The 19,421-nt window shown below is 49.1% G+C and overlaps 1 protein-coding gene across 5 annotated transcripts in view; it reads left to right on the top strand.

Moving 5' to 3' along the window:
• INPP5A (inositol polyphosphate-5-phosphatase A) overlaps positions 1–19,421 on the top strand; it is a 207,006-nt gene that overhangs the window by 31,043 nt on the left and 156,542 nt on the right. For all 5 annotated transcript variants that reach the window (XR_010318037.1, XM_064269128.1, XM_064269129.1 and 2 more), the window contains exon 2: positions 16,722–16,763. Coding sequence is in view for 4 of the 5 variants with exons in the window: in XM_064269128.1 (XP_064125198.1) it covers positions 16,722–16,763 (42 nt within the window). In the remaining variant the exon portion in view is untranslated. The remainder of the gene's footprint in view (positions 1–16,721; positions 16,764–19,421) is intronic.

Genomic DNA, 19,421 nt, shown 5'->3' with positions numbered 1-19,421 from the left:
GACAGTGCTGGCCTGGTTGTCTGGCCCTTTCCACGTACTGCTGATGGGCAAGGGTGAGTCGTCTCATCAGGAGGTGGTTGGTTCTTCCCAATGAGCTGCTGGGTTCTCGGTCCTCGCTGATTCATGGTCCTTGCCGAGGGGACTTCAGGTTAGACGTGTGTAAGGAGTGCCTAGTGTGGGCGAGCCCTCGGTTGGCACTCTAGTTTTTATTACTCAGCTTATTATTACTGTAGTTTTTATTACCATCTAGATGTAACCATTATTAAGTTTTGATCTGTGTCCAAGTGTGGCTTTTTAAAAAGTGAGATTTTATGGTTACCTGCTTTGCTAAGTTAAGGTAGCCTGAGCATCTTTCTGTCTCAGTAGTTAAACTGCTACAAAATTATTTTCCATGGCAACACAGCTTCTTGTTATGTGAGTGATCTGACCACCCCCTAGAGTAAGGCACACAGGTCGACTCCAGTTGGTTACTCTTTTAGACTGCCTTGTCACGTGAGTCTTTACAGCCACGCTGTCACTGAGCACATTTGTTTTCTACTTTTTATTTTAAAACATTTCAATCTTAAAGTTGAAAAACAGGTCAGTTGTTAACATTTTGCCGGTTTTCTCCCTCTCACTCTTGCATTCCATTTTATTCTCTCCCTCTCGCTGCCTTTCTGTTTCTCCCTCCCTCTCTGTGTGTCTCTCTCTCCGTCTCTTTTCCTAAATCCTTTTGAAAGTAAGTTGCAAACATCAGACACTTCTGAATCCAGCAGCTGGTATCCCCTGTGCCGTTGGACATTTTCCTGTCTGACCTCAGCACCGTCCTCACTCTTATGTGATCTGTCCTTGACATTATAATGCTGAACACACTGTTGCCCCAGTTGCCTCCAAGTATCCTTGATGGCTTTGATTTCTCCTTCTTCTAGGCCATTCTCAGAGATCATGCATAGTTCTTTAGTCTTTTCATCTAGATTTCTCCTGCTTCCCCCTTTTTGGTCTTTCTGACACTGATGTTTTTTTTTTCAATTGTGGTTTAAGTGAAACTTTACAAATCAAGAAAGTCTCTCATACAAAAATTTATACACACCTTGCTATATTGCTCTCCCCCTAATGAGACAGTACACTCATTCCCTCCACTCTCTCTTAGCTAGCCTATTCAGCCAGCTTCATACCCCCTCTGCCTTCCCATCTCCCCTCCAGACAGGAGATGCCAACATAGTCTCTTGTGTCTACTTGATCCAAGAAGCTCACTCTTCACCAGTATCATTTTCTGTCCCATTGTCCAGTCCAATCCCTGTCTGAAGAGTTGGCTTGGGGAATGGTTCCTATCTTGGGCTAATAGAAGGTTTGGGGACCATGACCACTGGGGTCCTTCTAGTTTCAATCAGACCATTAAGTCTGGTCTTTTTATGAGAATTTGGGGTCTGCATCCCATTGCTCTCCAGCTCCTTCAGGGACCTCTGTTGTGTTCCCTGTCAGGGCAGTCTTGGGTTGTAGCTGGGCACCATCTAGTTCTTCTGGTCTCAGGCTGATGTAGTCTCTGCTTTATGTGGCCCTTTCTGTCTCTTGGGCTCATAATTACCTTATGTCTTTGGTGTCCTTCATTCTCCTTTGTTCCAGGTGGGTTGAGACCAATTGATATAACTTAGATGGCTGCTTGCTAGCCTTTAAGACCCCACATGCCACTCTCCAGAGTGGGATGCAGAATGTTATCTTAATAGATTTTATCATGCCGATTGACTTACATGTCCTCTGCAACCATGGTCCCCAAACCCCTGCCCCTGCTACGCTGGTCTTTGAAGCATTCCGTTTATTCAGGAGACTTCTTTGCTTTTGGTTTAGTCCAGTTGTGCTGACCTCTACTGTATTGTGTGTTGTCTTTCCCTTTACCTAAAATAATTCTTATCTACTACTAATTAGTGAAAACCCCTTTCCCTCCCTCCCTCCCCCCTCTCGTAACCATCAAAGAATGTTTTCTTCTCTGTTTAAACTATTTCTCGAGTTCTTATAATAGTGGTCTTATACAATATTTGTCCTTTTGCAGCTGACTAATTTCATTCAGCATAATGCCTTCCAGATTCCTCCATGTTATGAAATGTTTCATGGATTCATCATTGTTCTTCATCGATGCGTAGTATTGTGTGAAAGTATCATAATTTATTTATCCATTCATCCGTGGATGGGCACCTTGGTTGCTTCCATCTTTTTGCTATTGTAAACAGTGCTGCAATGAACATGGGTGTGCACGTATCTGTTCGCTGACACCGACGTTTCTGTAGAGTCTATATGACCTGTCTCGTAGAGTGGTCCATGGCTTGGACTGGTCTGGTTGTTTCTTTGTGAAGGTCTCATATGTCCAGGCTAGACACACTGCACGGTGGGCTGTGGCACCCCTTGCCCACCTGGTGGGGATCAGAGGCCTCTCCAGCCCCCCGGGAGGGCCAGCTTCTTTCATACAAGGGCCTCTGAGGGGCCTTTTTCTGTGACCTCTGTTTGCATCTTTCGCCCATTTTTGTATCAGGTTTTTGGTCTTTTTTCATTAGTTTTTAAGAGTTCTTCAAATATTAGGCACTTTAACTCTTTAGCTGTGACTTCTGTCTTTTGATTTTGCTTATTTTTTTTTGCCACGCATTTTTTTTTTTTTTAATTGCAGTTGAACTTAACTCTTTTTGAAAACCGTATCTGGATTTTGAGTCATAGTTTATTTTCCCACACAAACTTCAGCATCCACTTATCTAGTTGAGCCTAGGTGGGGGTGGTAACTTGTTGGTAGTTTTATCGGGGTGGTGGTATTTATATGCAGACCTGGAGACAAGCTGTTGCTGAGTCATTCTCTCCGAGACCTACAAGTGTCTTTCCATTTATTCAAGTCTGTTTTGCTTGTGTCTTTCAGAGATGTTTTAGTTTTTCACTTACACTTTTTTGTTTGTTGATTCCTATTTTATCTGTTTTATGTTGATAGCATGAGATTTCTTTTCATCAGATCATCTGTTGATTGTATATAGGAAGGCTGTTGATTTTATGTTAATTATGTATTCTGCTGTTTTTCCTGAATTGTTTTATTATTTGACTTGGTTTTATCATTGATTCTTCATGTTTCCCAGATGTACTGTCAGATCATCTGTAGATACAGGAGTTTTATTCTTCCTTTCCAGTTGTCATGCCCCTAATTGTTTTCTCTTTTTGATCTCATAATCCAATGCTTTAGATATAAGGTCTTTGATCTTCATCAGTAAGTGCTTCAAGTCCTCTTCACTTTCAGCAAGCAAGGTTGTGTCATCTGCATGTTGCCGATTGTTAATGAGTCCTCCTCCAACCTGATGTCTCGTTCTTCTTCATACAGGCCAGCTTCTTGTATTATTTACTCAGCATACAGATTAAGTATGGTTAAAGTATACAACTCTGTTGTGGATTGAATTATGTTCCCCAAAATATCTGTCAACTTGGCTAGGCCATGATTCTCAGTATTGTGTGGTAGTCCTCCATGTTTTAGTCTGATGTAATTATCCTTTGTGTTGTAAATCCTAACCTCTATGATATTAATGAGGCAGGATTAGAGGCAGTTATGTTAATGAGGCGGGACACAGTCTACAGGATTAGGTCCTATCTTGAGTCAGTTACTTTTGAGATATGAAAGAAAGGATGCAGCAGAGAGGAGAAGGACCTTCTACTGCCAAGAAAGAAGAGCTGGGAGTGAAGCATGTTCTTTGGACCTGGGGTCCTTGTTCTGAGAAACTCCTAGACCTAGGGGAAAATTGTTGACAAGGACCTTCCCCCTTACCCCAGAGCTGACAGAGAGAGAAAGCCTTCACCTGAAGCTGGCAACCTGAATTCAGACTTCTAGCCTACTAGATTGTGAGAGAATAAATTTCTGTTTGTTAAAGCCATTCACTTGTGGTATTTCTGTATAGCAGCACTGCATAACTAAGACAAACTCTGACACACGTTTTTCCTGATTTTAAACCAAGCATGATCCCCTTGTTATGTTCGAACAACTGCTTCTTAGTCTGTGCCCAGGTTCCTCAAGAGCACAAGTAAGTGTTCTGGAATTTCCATTCTTTGCAATGTTATCCATAATTTGTTCTGATACACATAGTCGAATGCCTTTGCATAGTCAATAAAACACAGGTAAACATCTTTCTGGTATTCTCTGCTTTCGGCCAGGGTCCATCTGACATCACCAGTGATATCACTAGTTCTACATCCTCTTCTGAATCCGACCTGAACTTCTGGCAGCTCCTTGTCAGTGTACACACACTGTTTTTGAATTACCTTCAGCATAATTTTACTGATGTATACCTGTTGATGAGCATTTATGTTTTTACAGTTTTGGGCTACTATGGGTAAAATGGCTGTGAACATTCATGTACAAGTTTTGGACATTTTAATTTGGGTAAATACTTAGGAGTGGATGGCAGAATGTTATGATGTGTGTATGTTTAACTTTTAAGGAAACTGCCAAACTCTTTTCCCACATAGTTATGCCATTTTACAGTCTCAGCAGCCATGTAAGAAGGCTCCACTTGGTTCACATCCCCCCCCCAGTTGCCACTGTCTGACTGACTAGTCCTCCTGCTGGGTGCGTAGTGTACCTCCTTGTGGTTTTAATTTGCATTTTCCTAATGAGGTTGAGCATTTTTCATGTACCTATTTGCTGTTAGTATATCTTCTTTGAAGTGTCTATTCAAATATCTTGTCTGTTTTTTCTATTGGATTGTTTATTTTGTTACTGTTTTATGTTGTTTCTGATAATTTTAGTGCTGGAGGTCTTTACTGGCCCTGCCACCTCTCCCACTATTGCTTCTTGTCTCCTTGTGTGCTTTATTTTTTTCACTCTGAGCTCATGTTTCCTGGAAACGTATTCCTGAGAATTTTTTTGAAGCCTGGGCCCAGTGGTGCAGTGCTAAGAGCTCGGCTGCTAATCAAAAGGTTAGCAATTTGAATCCTCCAGGCACTCCCTGGAAACCCTATGGGGCAGTTCTGCTGTGTCCTATAGGGCTGCTTGGAGTTGAAATTGACCCAACGGCAATGAGTTTGGTTTTGGGCCTAAGTTATATTTCCCCAGGGAAGAAATGTGTTTTCTTTTAATAGTGGTTGGGGGGCTGTTACTAACCTAGAACCCCTTACACATCCGTTCTGTCCTGAGGTGCTTTGAGCCCTGAGACACGGCTGCATTTCTGCTACAGATCTGTACGTGAGCTGAGTGTGGATCATCAGAGTGGGGCACAGGTTGTCGCTGCCACCACCGCCTGTACCGTGGTCTCCCTGGCATACAGTAGGCCCGATCGATGATGGGCACCATCATTTTGTTTGTTAATGTCCTTTTCCCGGTGTTTTGTGTGTGTGTGATTGAGTGAGTGTGTGTGGATGAGTGTGTGCAAGTATGAATGAGTGTGTGGTGTGTGTGTGAATGAGTGTGTATGAGTGTGTGTGTGAATGAGTGTGGTGTGTGACTGAGTGGTGTGTGTATGAGTGTGTGTGTGAGTGTGGTGTGTGTGAATGAGTGTGGTGTGTGTGTGAATGTGTGGTGTGTGAGTGTGGTGTGTGTGTGAATGAGTGTGGTGTGTGTGTGAATGTGTGGTGTGTGAGTGTGGTGTGTGTGTGAATGAGTGTGGTGTGTGTATGAGTGTGTGTGTGGTGTGTGTGTGAATGAGTGTGGTGTGTGTGTGTGTGAATGTGTGGTGTGTGTGAGTGTGGTGTGTGTGTGAATGAGTGGTGTGTGTGTGAATAAGTGTGGTGTGTGAGTGTGTGATGAATGACTGTAGTGAATGTGTGGTGTGTGATGAATGAATGTGTGTGGTGTGTGTGGTGTGTTATGAGTGTAAGTGTGTTTTAAATGAACGTGTGTGTGTGAATGAGTGTGTGCTGTGTGTGCAGTGTGTGTGAGTGTGTTTGGATTGTGGGTCTTCTTCTGGCTTATTCATAGGAGCTTTTCACGTGGCGGGGAAATGAGCCCGACACCTCTCATGTAAGCTGAAAATGTTTTTTCTGTTTGTCATTTGCCTTTTATTGCTGCATATAGTGACTACCCTATAGTGACTAGCAGTTATTTAAGACATTGGCTAAAGTGCTCTGAATTCTTTCATGTTTTTTTTAAGCTTTTAAAATTAAGAGGTAAAAATTATGAAAGCAATACATAGTAGTGTAGGTGTTCTAAAACTAAAGAAAATAAAAAATATCCATTGCCTCCAATACAACCGCTCTCCCAAATTTTGGTGTATTTTTCTTCCTGTCTTTTTTTCTCTTTCTTCCCTGTGAACACTAATGAAGAGCCAGTCTAGGCAGCTGCCTCCATGAGCAGTGACGGGCCAGGCTCTCCCTGTCTGTCCTTCACAGACTCCCGGGGTCGCTGCTGTGAGCTAAGGTCCCTGGTGAGGAAGTGGAGGGTGGGCACGAGTGATTTATTGTATCCTATCCATTTCTTTGAGGGCGTAAACTCGTTCCATGTTGATATGTGCTCATCCTGTTTGCTGCCTCGCTTTTGTTTCCTTCAGTCATGTACTGTGTAACTACCCAGCAGCCTTCTGTATTTGCGTCTGAGGTACTCTAACGGTGACTCCCTTATAAATGGTGTTTCTGTGGACTGCTTTGTGTACAGGGCATTTTTGACTGTTTAGAGTTACTTTTTTTAAGAATTAACTTTCAGAGGTAGAATTCCTCATTTGAAAGGTGTGTTTCCAACATTTCCCAGCCACAATTTGCTAACTTTATACTGTCCTGCAAAACCCCGAGAATTCGGATGTTTAAGGGATAAAGGACCTCACATGCCTAGAGTCTGCAGCACGTGTGTGGGGCTGGCTGCCTTGCACAGTGCCTGCGGCCCAGTGCCCAGCCCCACAGAGTCCCATGAAGCCTGGGCAGTGTGTGCTGCAGTGAGGTGTTTCTTTGAGACCCAGTTCTTGTGTTTTATTCTTACTTTAGTGGCTATTAAAATAACTCTGCACTAACCAAACACTGGCTGAAACTTGGAGGAGGCCGTGGGCCAGTGCGGTCTCCCAGGCCCTGCTGAAAGCCAGTTCCCCAGTCAGTCTTGCCGCCTGGTGTGGCCTCGACACTTGTTTTGATTGGACCCCCAACCAGCAGGACACAAATAGACTCATGTGGAAACTCAGCTCAGCAAACAACCTGTTTTGGTAAGATTTAAAGTTCCAGAAAGAATCCTCTCAAAAACAAACAAACAACCCCCCCCCCCCCAAAAAAAAGAAGCAAAAACAGTAAACCAAACTTGTTGCCGTCGAGTTGGTTCTGACTCATAGGGCCCCTACAGGGCAGAGTAGAAGTGCCCCGTAGGGTTTCCAAGGCTGTAAATCTTTGTGGAAGCTGACTGCTACATCTTTCTTCTGAGGAGCGGCTTGTGCATTCGACCCACCAGCCTTTCAGTTAGCAGCCAAGCGCTTAAACATTGCACCACCAGGGCTTCTTCAGGAAAGAAATGGCCCTCAGTAAACAGATCTTGTAGTGGGTTAACTGATTTTATCAAAGCTTCCAGGACATGTACATTGAAAAGAAGTTTTGTTTTTAGTCTTAGCAGAAGAGTGCACCTAAGTGTGTGTATGTGTGAGAGAGAGTGCGAGTGCCTGAGAGAGTGTGTGCCAGGGGGTGTGAGTGCCTGAGGGTGTGTGAGTACCTGAGGGTGAGTGTGAGTGCCTGAGGGTGTGTATGAGTGCCTGAGGGTGAGTGCCTGAGGGTGTGTGTGAGTGCCTGAGTGTGTGTGTGCCTGAGGGTGTGAGTGCCTGCGTGTGTGAGTGCCTGAGGGTGAGTGTGTGTGCCCGAGTGTGTGTGTGAGTGCCTGAGAGTAAGTGTGTGAGTGCCTGAGGGGGTGTGTGAGTACCTGAAGGTGTGTGTGAGTGCCTGAGGGTGTGTGAGTGCCTGAGGGTGTGTGCCTGAGAGTGTGAGTGCCTGAGGGTGAGTGTGTGAGTGCCTGCGGGTGGGTGTGAGTGCCTGAGAGTGTGAGTGCCTGAGGGTGTGAGTGCCTGAGGGTGTGAGTGCCTGAGGGTGAGTGTGTGAGTGCCTGAGGGTGAGTGTGGGTAAGTGTGTGTGAGTGCCTGAGGGTGAGTGCCTGAGGGTTTGTGTGAGTGCCTGAGGGTGTGCGTGTGAGAGTACCTGAGGGTGAGTGTGTGTGAGTGCCTGAAAACGAGTGCGTGTGAGTGCCTGAGAGTGTGTGGTGTGGCAGTGTGGCTGTGTGCAGTGTGGTGTGCTGGTGTGTGGCATAGAGTGGTGTGGTGGCGTGTGGCATGGTGTGGCATGTGCCATGGTGTGGTAGTATGGGGTGGTGTGTAGTGTGTGATGTGGTTTGGTGGCATATGGTATGGCACGGTAGCATGGGGTGGTGTGGCAGTGTGTGATGTGATTTGGCAGCGTGTGGCATGTGATGTGATTTGGTGGTGTGTGGCGTGTGATGTGGTTTGGTGGCGTGTAGCGGGGTGGCGTGGCAGTGTGTGATGTGTGTGGCACGTGATGTGGTTTGGTGGTGTGTAGCGGGGTGGCGTGGCAGTGTGTGATGTGTGTGGCACGTGATGTGGTTTGGTGGCGTGTGGCATGGTGGCATGGGGTGGCGTGACAGTGTATGATGTAATTTGACGGTGTGTGTGATGTGGTTTGGTGGCATGTGGCATGGAGCGGTGGCATGGGGTGGCGTGGCAGTGTGTGATGTGATTTGGCGGTGCGTGGCATGTGATGTGGTGTGTGGTGTGGCATGGCAGTGTGTGGTATGGCCTGCTGCTGCTCCTGGGCAGGGCTGTGCTCACATTTCTCCAGGTGGGTGAGTCAAGCTCTTCTCTCCTTCATTCTGTGGGTGTCTTTTGTCCAGAACTTGGGGTCACATCAGATGGTTTTTCATTGTCCTTTTTTATGGTCATCTTGAGCATTTTCCCGTGTCATTATTTTCCAAAAATATATTCGATGACTTTATAGTGTGTATGTAACACAATTTGTTTAATCCCATGCTGTTGAAAATCCAAGTTTTTTTTTTTAGTGTTATAAATAATGGTGCAAGGGATGTCTTTGTGTATAATACGTGTCTAGAAATAGAACTACTGGTAAAATAGTCTGTTTTTTAAGACTTGTGTTGTATTTTCAACTTGCCCCCCAGACAAGCTGCTCCACCCAGAGATGAGGGTGGTGATGTCCCTGACACAGGGTACCTTTGGCTTCATAAAGACTTTTTTTCCAAATTGATAGGCAAATATAATTTTTTGTTTTATTGCAGTTAGTAAATTATTACTGAGCTTGAACAGGTTTTCCCGTTTACAGGCCTTTTTTGTTCTTTGGTAAAGTGTCTGTGTATGTCCATTTTCTGTTTTGCTCTGAGGGATTTTATGTTTTTCTCACTGATTTTTGAAGAGCTTTTCTCAGGTTTAACATAAGCATCTTTTATCTTAAATTGCACACGTTTTCCATTGTTTATTGTTTTCCCTTTAGTTTTTAAAATTTTAACTTTTTTAACTTAAAGGTTTAAATTTTGAGTGTTTGAATCTATACGCGTTTTCCCCTTGTCTTAGTCATCTAGTGCTGCTGTAACAGAAATGCCACAAGTGGATGGCTTTAACCAAGAGAAATGTATTTCCTCACAGTAAAGTGGGCTGAAAGTCCAAATTCAAGGCATCGGCTCCAGGGGAAGGCTTTCTGTCTCCGTCAACTCTAGGGGAAGGTCCTTGTCCTCCATTTTCCCCTGGATGAAGAACTTCTCAGGCACAGGCACCCTAGGTCCAAAAGACGCTCTGCTCCTGGTGCTGGTTTCTTGGGGGTATGAGGTCCCCAACTCACTGCTTGCTTCCCTTTGCTTTTATCTCTTAAGAGATAAAAGGTGGTGCAGGCCACACCCCAGGGAAGCGCCCTTTACATTGGATCAGGGAGGTGACCTGGGTAAGGGTGGTGTTACAATCCCACCCTAATCCTTTTAACATAAAATTACAATCACAAAATGGAGGACAACCACACAATGCTGGAAATCATGGCCCAGCCAAATTGATAGACACATTTTTGGGGGAACATATTTAATCCATGACACTCCTCTAGGTTCATTTGTTTGCTTTTGTATCTAGAAAGCCCTCTTTTCTACCTTGAGGGCAGCTATTTGCTCATACTTTCTTCTCATTCTTCTGTGGTTTAGTGTTTTGTGTTTATCTCCTGAAATTATATGAAGTTTATTATGTTTGTGGGATAAAGAAAAGATCTAATATAGTGTTTTGAAAAGAAACATTTGAGTAGTTTTCCAAGTATTCTTCTTCATTGCCATCTAGGGAATTTCTCACCCTGTAATTCTGAATGAGGAAGGCCTTGGCTATGGGGAGGACTGCACCTTAAGCCGCCGTAGCATCATTGCCTCTTGCTGCTTGGGTGTTCTCTCTTGGGGGTGTGAAACAGGCAGGCTGGAATTCAGCCCCGGTGTGTGTCATGTTTCCCACTGAAATGGAATGAGTTTATAAAGGTCTTTTCCTTTAAGGGAAAGAAACGATCTTTATAAATCGGCCAAGTCCCGCCCCCAGAGAAATTGCTGTACACGCGTGGCTGCCATCGAGGATGCTCTGTGTTCCCCAGAGGGAGGGTGGTGCAGGCACCAGGACCTGCAGCTCTGCTGTCTAAAATCACAGTTTCATTTCATTTTACCCGAATTGTTAGAAGAAAAGGATACTTCCTTGAAAGTAAAGGAACTTCTGAGCTTAAGAGGAATGTTTTTATTAGTGCAGGAGATATGAGATCTCTAAAATTTGTCTAAGACTAAGAAAATATTTTCTTAAAACTTTAAGAGCTTGGAATTTAAAGACAGATGAGTTTTGGACCGTGCTGCTGTGCTCCGCCTTGCACACAGCAGCCTGCTCCCTGCTGCTGCGGAGCATAGGTCTGAGTGGCCATGTCTCCTGGGGTCTCAGGGTAGTGTCTGCTGTGCCATCATGCCTCTGGTTTGCAGTCCTCAGCCACGTTCAGCGACGCAAGGCTGAGCTTCACTTGCTCTGGCTTCCCTCCTTGGAGCTCCAGGTCTGACTCAGTTCCTGGAGTCAGTTACCACTCCAAGTCACTGCCTGGAAGCCCGAGTTCCTCCTTTCTTCCTGGCCGGGGTTTGTCTTGCCACCGTCATTTCGCATCTGGTTTTCCAGGAATGCGGCACCCTTCCAGCCTGGTCCGTTTCCTTTCCCTTCAGGGTTTTCTGTTCTGGCGATTGTTTCTGGATCTTCTCCGCCTCATGTTCCGCTCTGTCTTTCAGGGACCCAGAGTCCTGCCACTCGGCTGCCTGGCTCTCATGGATACGGTCATCCCTATACCTGCTGAAGGGAAGCTGCTTTTCTTTCCCCTCTGCTACTGCTTTCCCAGGGTTCAGGCGTGAGATTGGACGGACCCTTTCTTTGTTTTGTTGCTAATGGGGACTCCCTTACTTTCTTTCTCACCACCCTGCTTCCTATGATTTTGTAGTTCAGTCGGAGGGAAATGTGTTCCTGTAACTTCCTGTGAGTTTGTGCTGTCATGTCAACTCTTAGACTCCTTCCTGTACGCTGTGCAGTACAGTTCCCCGGGGCCAGGAGAACAATGCCTCCATTCCCCATGACAGTTTTTCAGTGAAGACTAGAGAAAGATGCAGCTCGACTGCTCAGGGCTGGGAAGGGCCAGGAACAGGGGCCAACTGACTGGGGCTGGGGCTCCATGGCAAGGGAGCCTGGCTGGTTGAGGAGGTGGTGTTTGACAGACCTGAGAGCGGTGAGGAGGGAACCACAGGGAAGAGCAGGTGCAAGGCCTTGAGGCCAGAGAAGGAGGGAGGTTGGTGCCTGGCGCAGAGCCCGCGGGAGGGAAGGCAGAGGCCGTGACATCAGCCTCATGGGGCTCTGCAGACCCTGCAAGGACTTTGGCTTTCACTGCAAGGGAGGTGGGAGGTGGTGGACTTGAGTTTTCTGAGGATTGCGCTGTCTGTGGTATGGAGAATATGCTGGAAGGGGACGAGGGCAGAAGCAGAGAGATTGACCAGGAGGCTGGAGCAGCGACCCAGCAGGACTGAGGGGGCTGAGGCCAGGGTGGCGAAGGATGGAGTGGGAGGGCAGGTGAGAGCGGTCAGATCTGGGCACACTTTGAAGATAGTGGCAACAGGAAGTGCGGATGGGTCAGACTGGGGTGGGGGGTATGTCTCAGCCTCTGCAGATGGAAGCTTGGAAGAGTGGGGTTGACACCACGCTGAGAGGGAAGTGACGGAGCAGTATGAGTGGTGTGTGTATGTGTGTGTACATGTGTGCAGATGCATGCATGTGCACGCTTCCACATGTTTACATGCACGTGGGTGTGTGCTTATGTATGTGCATCTATGCATGTGTACACACATACTCATACATGTGCATATGCTCATGCGTGTGTGCTAGTGTGCGTGAACACGTGCACACATGCATAGGTATGCATGTATGTGCATGGTCACGCATGTTTATCTGCATGTGCATGTGCAAACATCCTCACGTGTGTGTGCACACAAGGCATGCATGTGTGTGTTTGTGTGTGTGTGCACTCCTGCATGCACACATGTGTATGAGAAGATGAGATTGTAACATCAGGAGCTCAGTGTGGACCTGTGGGCTTGAGGGCCTGTCAAATGCTACCAGGAACAGTCCAGGGTCCTGATGGCACCTGGCGGTCCTGTTGACTGTCTCTGCTCGAGGCTCCCTTAGAGTCACCAGCATGTGGAGGCCTTTAGGAAGCTGGCCAAGGATATCCATGGGGGACCAGGGAGGTGATGACAGACCTTCAGAGGGAACAGAGTGGGTGGCCAGGAGTGGACAGGCAAGGTCTCTGGAGGCCACATGAAGATAGTGCCTCTGTAAGGGGCTCCGTGGTCTGCTGTGTAGCCACAGTGCCCAGCTGGCTCAGTGCTGCCTGAGACTGCTGCTGGGTGTGGCCTCATGGAGGAGGATGGCTTTATCCTTAGAATTAGTGTTGCCAAATGGAAGATCTTTAAGACGGTATCTCTTAAGAACCCCAGTCCTTTCCCTTGTATTTCTTCTCTTCCCTGTATTTACTTAGTTTCATAGTTTAGTGATTCACAGTCTTTGAGTGGCCTCTTTAGAAACTGTAAACAAATGTGGACACATCTTTTATTAGGACTGCCAGGGTCGCTATGAGTCAGAATCGACTCGATGGCAGCGGAGGGTCTGTAATTTATAATTTCTGTGGGATCTGCACTCAGAGGGGAGGAGAGTCAGAGTGATTCTTTAAATGAGCTCGTGACTGGAGGGTCTGCCTTGCAGACACCACCCTTCGGGGCTCTTGGGGGTCGTAGGGCTGGGGATGCCGCAGTAATGCCTCTCCAGGGCCAGGTGGACCTGGCTAAATGTCTGAGACGGCCTGTTTGTCCTGTAGAACGTGTTCTGCCTCCATTTGCTGAAGGAGGTGGGTGCAGAGCAAGGTTTGTCAGATGGAGGCAGCTCCGGTGGCCAAGGGAAGGAGCCTACGTGTGGGAGAACATGTGAGCTTTGCACAGTTTCGCGCCCTTGGGTGTCATGGCTGCCGAGAGAAAGCTGGGACCATGTACCTTTCCCCCCCACCCCCGGAGCACTCGGGGTCCCCTCGTCCCTGAGTCTTTGGTTTTCTGTCCGCAGGTCGTGCCCATTAGCAGTGGCATCGACTGCCTGCTGTTTGTACTTGCTTTGCTCTCTGCTCTTTCCTTGATGTCCTCCTCCCCTCAGACCTCACTACCAGGACGGGCGAGGGAGCTGGGGGCTTGGGACAGGAGAGCCTGGGAGGACGGGGGTGCTGAGGAGGTTAGGAGGACGGGGAGGCGGGGGGATAGAGGGGACGAGAGGGTCAATGAGAGGGTCGATTAGAGGGTCGCAAGAGATAAGAAGGTCAAGAGGGATAAGGGGTCTTTGGGCCCGGACGGTTTCCCCTCTTTTCTGGCGTCTGCAGAGCCTCTTTACTTTGGGTCACAGCCTGGCCTCTGTGTTCAGCCATTTGGAGTGGGAGAGTGGCTTGGATGGGGCGTCCCCACTGTTCTGTTTCTCTCCCAATCAGGGTCATGTCACCAGGGCTCCCAATATCCCTGCTTCTGATGGTGATACGTGGGAGAGGGTGCGCAGGCCCCTCAGCCTGCTTAGCACAGGCGGCCGCTGTCTAGCCTTGCCCTTCTTCCCTTCCCTTTTCTTTCTTTTTTAAGCGATTTTTAGAAATCTTCTGCCAATTTATAAGGAGCTCTGGTGGTGCAGTGGTTAAGCACTTGACTAGTAAGCGAAAGGTCAGAGGTTCGAACCTACTGGAAGAACGTGATGATCTGATTCTGTAAAGATTTACAGCCTGGGAAACCCTGTGGGGCAGTTCTTTGTCACATGGGGTCACTATGAGTTGAAATTGACTCAACAGCACACAACACCAACATGCCAACTTATGACTTCATTCCTTTTTTAACAGTTTTATTTGAGATGTGAGTTGCATACCATAAAGCTTACTCACAAAGTATACAATCCAGTGCTTTTCAGTGTGTTCCGAGTTGTGCGACCATTACCACGGTCTAACTTTAGAGCATTTCCATCGTCCCCCAGAGAACCCCACACCCTTAGCAGGGACTTGCATCCCCACTTCCTCAGCCTCTGGCAACCTCGAATCTGCTGTCAGTCTCTATGGATCTGCCTAGTTTGAACATTTTGTATAAGTGGCCTCGTACAAGATGTGGGCCTTTGTGTCTGATTTACTTGCACTCAGCATCATGTTTTCAAGGGTCACCTGTGTTCTAGCAGGTATCGGTACCTCATCCCTTTCTATGGCTGAGTGATAGTCCGTTGTGTGGATGGATCACGTTTTGTTTACCCATCATCTGTTTGTGGACACTTGGGTAGTTTCCACTTTTGGCTGTTGTGGATAGTGCCGCAACGAAACCTTCACGCACGAGTTTCTGCGCGGACGTATGTGTTTTCAACTCTCTTGGGTGTATACGTAGTAGAGGAATTGCTAGCTCATACGGTGACTATGTTTAAGTTTTTGAGGACCCACCTAACTGTTGTCCAGCCTGCTGAACCATTTTACATTCCCACCAGCTGTGCATGAGGGCTCCGGTTTCCGCACTCCTTTTTATTCTAGCGTCCTCATGGGTGTCCAGAGGGATCTCACTGTGGTTTGATTTGCATTTCCCTGGTGACTAGTGATGTTGAGTCTCTTTTCATGTGCTTATTGTGACTCCAGGGCAATGGGTTTATTGGCCATTCTGTTCATATCCTCTACCTGCTTTTTATGTTTTATCAGCTGGCCATTTGGTTTTTTATTCTGCTTTCTTCTGGTTGTGTGCGAGGATGAGGAGGAAGGCCTGCTGTGTGGTGGGAGAGGACTGAAGGGGGGTGGACTGAACTCAGCTGGGTTCTATCTAGGTTCTCCTGGCTGGACCTTGGTGTCAGTGACTGAATTGCCCAGCATGCTGGCTGGGGCCAGCCATCTTCCGTCTTCCCAGGGTGTCCTCGGCCTCTCCTTCTGTGGTCTTCAGGGCTTTTTTTCCATGGCCAGGTTCTTTGCCTTCATTACTTTGTCTATAATTCTATCTTCATGTGCCAGGGACTTCTGCAGGCTTATGTCCCAAGATCTGCAGGCCAAGCAACTAGCCAGAGGCTTCGGCAGGCTTAAGTGCTAAGATTTGTAGGTCAGGTGGCAAGAAGAGTGTGGGATCAAGAGAGAGAGAGAGACAGAAAGAGAATGCCAGAACATTCATTTATATTCTCAAGCCAGACCACACACCCGAGGAAACTCTCCTTTCAACTGATTGTTTGATCACATCATGAGAGGTAATTACATTGTCACATCACATCATCTCATTTCATTGCATCGACCCATCATGTCAAGCCATCCCATCATCCGATCAAGTCAACCCGTCATGCCATCCCGTCACATCAGTCCATCGTGCCATCCCGTCACACCAGCCCATCATGCCAGCCCATCACACCAGCCCATCATGCCAGCCCATCACATCAGCCCATCATGCCATCCCCTCACACCAGCCCATCACACCAGCCCATCATGCCAGCCCATCACACCAGCCCATCAGGCCAGCCCATCACATCAGCCCATCACGCCATCCCGTCGCCAGCCCATCACGCCAGCCCATCACATCAGCCCATCATGCCATCCCATCACACCAGCCCACCATGCCATCCCGTCACATCAGCCCACCATGCCATCCCGTCACACCAGCCCATCACGCCAGCCTGTCACACGAGCCCATCACGCCAGCCGGTCACACCAGCCCATCACACCAGCCGGTCACACCAGCCCATCACGCCAGCCGGTCACACCAGCCCATCATGCCAGCCTGTCACACCAGCCCATCACGCCAACCCGTCACACCAGCCTGTTATGCCACCCCATCACACCATCCCATCATATCACAATCATCACATTACGTCACCACAGTTTCACCATCTACTCACCAACTCCTGGATCTAGCCAAACCAGAGAGAGAACCATAGCCTCCCCTAGTCAAGTCGACACATAAAATTAACCATCAAAGTTGGGAAGGAGGTCCTTTCTCCAGCTCATTGTCTGGGGGCCATCCTTGGTAGGGTGCCTGACCTGGCTGGGGGTAGAGCCCTTCTGCCCCACAACCTATGCAGTGCCTGGCCTTGTGGGCCGGGTCTGTCCATAACACATCTGCTGACACAGCATGGCAGAGGATCCGTTGTGCCTCTCACTCCCCACAGCAAGCCTGTCCAGACCTACTCACAGTAGCATCTGCTTGTAGCTCTACTTGGAGCTTATTTCACTGGTCTAACTTTTTGTTTTCTCTTTCCTTACAGCCAGAAAACCTGCAGAAGAACTGGCTTCGGGAGTTTTATCAGGTAAGAAACGCTCTGGAGGCCATTGCCTGCAGACCGAGTACCTGCATGATGTGTGGGTGTTCCAACATGATGCGTGACCATTGTCTGTGGAGTGCAACCACGTGGCTGGTCCTTCAGGGTGATTCCAGGATGGGGTGTCCCCTTATCACCTGGTCTGGGAAGCTGGGTGGACAGCATATGCTGCTCAGGTGCAGTGTGGGGCGGGGCAGTGTTTGCAGGCCCGTGTCGTGCGTGGGAGCAGGGCCAGCTGGGTGGAGAGCACAGGGCAGCATGGACATGGGGCACATCCAGCTGGAGTTCACCTGGAGTGGCTTCAGCAGCTGAGTCCCAAGCTCCCTGGGGACTCTCCCAGAAGTGCAAGGGTGCCAGTGAGCTTTGAGCCTCTGGGATCCAGGACTTGCAGGGGTTTGAGTCTCGAACTTGGCCATGGCCTGCCAGAGACATGGGCCAGCCATCGCTTCCCCACCTACCTCCAGTCCAGCAGCTGTCCCTGAAAGGCCCTCACATTTGGTCCAGAATCCAAAGCTGCTCCTTGTGTCGTGGCATAGTGGCTAAGAGCTATGGCTGCTAACCAAAAGTTGGGCAGTTCGAATCCATGAGGCACTCCTTGAAAACCCTATGGGGGCAGTTCTACTCTGTCCTGTAGGGTCGCTATGAGTCAAAATCGACTCAACAGCAATGGGTCTGGTTTTGGTTTTTGGTCCCCCCATGTCCTTGCACCGTGCCCACCCACCTGCTATGTTCACCATCCTCCTCGATAAGCAGACATTGGCCTTTAAAAACGTGACTCAGATCCTGTCCTCTCCTGCCTCCTGTTAACTCCTCCCTGGGCTGAGACAGAGTCTGAATGGACGTTGAGGCCTGTGGCCCTGTCTGCCTGCTGCCCTGGCCCTGCCCGCTGCCCTGGCCCTGCCTACCCCCTTGGCCCACTGGCCATAGCTCTGCCTCTGGCTGTGCCCCAAGGGCCCTGTTTTGGGGCCTCTGTACCTGTGCTTCTCTTGGCCCCAGCCCCCCCTTGCACCCCCACCTCCCCCATCCCACCACCCTCTCTCTGCTGGTCCTTGGCTCCTGTGCCACCTTGTGGGGGGAACTTCTTCTTCAACTCTGTCCATCCCCCTCCTGGCTACTCCTGGTATTTATTGTATCTGGCACTATACTCCGTATCTCTTGGCTGCTTCTTAATCTCCCCCACCCCAAACACGAGCTCCACAGGGGAGATGGGCCTGATAGTTCTGTGCCTCAAATAGCACTGCGCGGGGTGACTAGCATGCTGGATCCCCGGGGAAGGAGCTGGCATGTTGCATGGACGCCAACTGGGCCTGGCCTTCTGTGCCACTAGCCAGCTGCAGGCCCAGTGGGCACCTTCCCCCACAGTGCTGTGCTTGCTTCTCAGAGCTCCCTTTTCCTCTGAGTGTGATGTGAGCCTCCTTCTCCTGAGTCTGACGTGAGCCCCCCTTTCCCCTGAGCCTGATGTGAGTACCACCTGCTCTGCTCCTTTGCACTGGATGGAGATGGTGGCGTGGGGTGGTAGGAGGCCCCTCCACCTAGGAAAGACCCACTGAGCTGCATCAGCCATGAGGCAGCATTATCCTTAGACACTTCGTTTATTTCTTGTTGTGTGTCCTGTGTTGAGTCCAGAAGTTTCAGATGTGGCTGTTTATTTTGCCCTTTAAAGATGCCCCCAAAGCAGACAGGCTTCTCTGGGCATAGAAAGTCCTGGTGGGGTTCATGGCTCTTCCTGGTCCGTGGCGTTTCCTCACAGACCTCATCAGCATTAGGAGGAATGGATGGCGGTGGCTCAGCAGGTTGAGGCAACTGCGTTTTGGGTTTGGAGAGGAGCCCTGATGTACCTGAAACTTGGGGTCAGCTTTGCTGTCCTGACCAGAGCTGGCGCCCTCCTGTACTGACAGGCACCTTCCAGCTGTGTGTGTGCACGGCGCTGCGCCTAAGCTGCCCTGTGTGCTCGAGGTGCCCACTGCAGGGAGGGGGCAGCCCACGAGGAGGCCAGGCTGAGCTCCATTCGGCCTGAGAGTGGATGTCCGTGGTCAGAGCCAACAAGGTCTCGGGCCTGGGCCAGTTCCAGGAGCTGGTCAGGGTCTGAGGAATGGGGCGATCCCTGGGGTTGGGCGAGCAGGGAGCTGGCATTGGTGGCAGTGTCAGTGAACATGCACCCCCTCCCCAAATGAGGCCCCAAGCAGTTTGCCAATATGCACCCCTCCCCACTGTGCCTGGGAGAGGAAGCTCCTGCTTGGGCCCTGGCCCCTGGCTCCTTGCCTCCTTTACAGGGGCCCCGTGTCCATGCCCCCAGGGTCCAGGGAGACCCTGCGTCATGCCCCCAGGGTCCAAGAGTCCCTCCACGTCTGTGCCCTGGGTCCAGGAGGCCCTCGTCTGCACCCACCGGGGCCCCCAGGATTCAGCGGACTGGGGGTTGGCTGTGTGTGTCATCTGATTGGCATGTGTGTAAACATGTGGACACCCGAGAGGTCGGCGGTGTGACATCTGTCACTGGAGGGAGGGTCACATGTCAAGGTGTAAGGTCAGGAAGCTGATGGGTCTCACAAGAGCACAGGGCCACGTGCGAGGCAGCCTGCCAAGGGGGCTGAGAACCAGGCCTACGTCCAGGGTGTCCATGGCCACGGGAGTCATGGACTCAGTGTC

This window comes from Loxodonta africana, chromosome 16 (genome assembly GCF_030014295.1).
Source record: "Loxodonta africana isolate mLoxAfr1 chromosome 16, mLoxAfr1.hap2, whole genome shotgun sequence".
NCBI classification, from domain to species: domain Eukaryota; kingdom Metazoa; phylum Chordata; class Mammalia; order Proboscidea; family Elephantidae; genus Loxodonta; species Loxodonta africana.
Note: the sequence above shows the minus strand (reverse complement) of the source record. Positions and strands in the feature narration are given on the sequence as shown.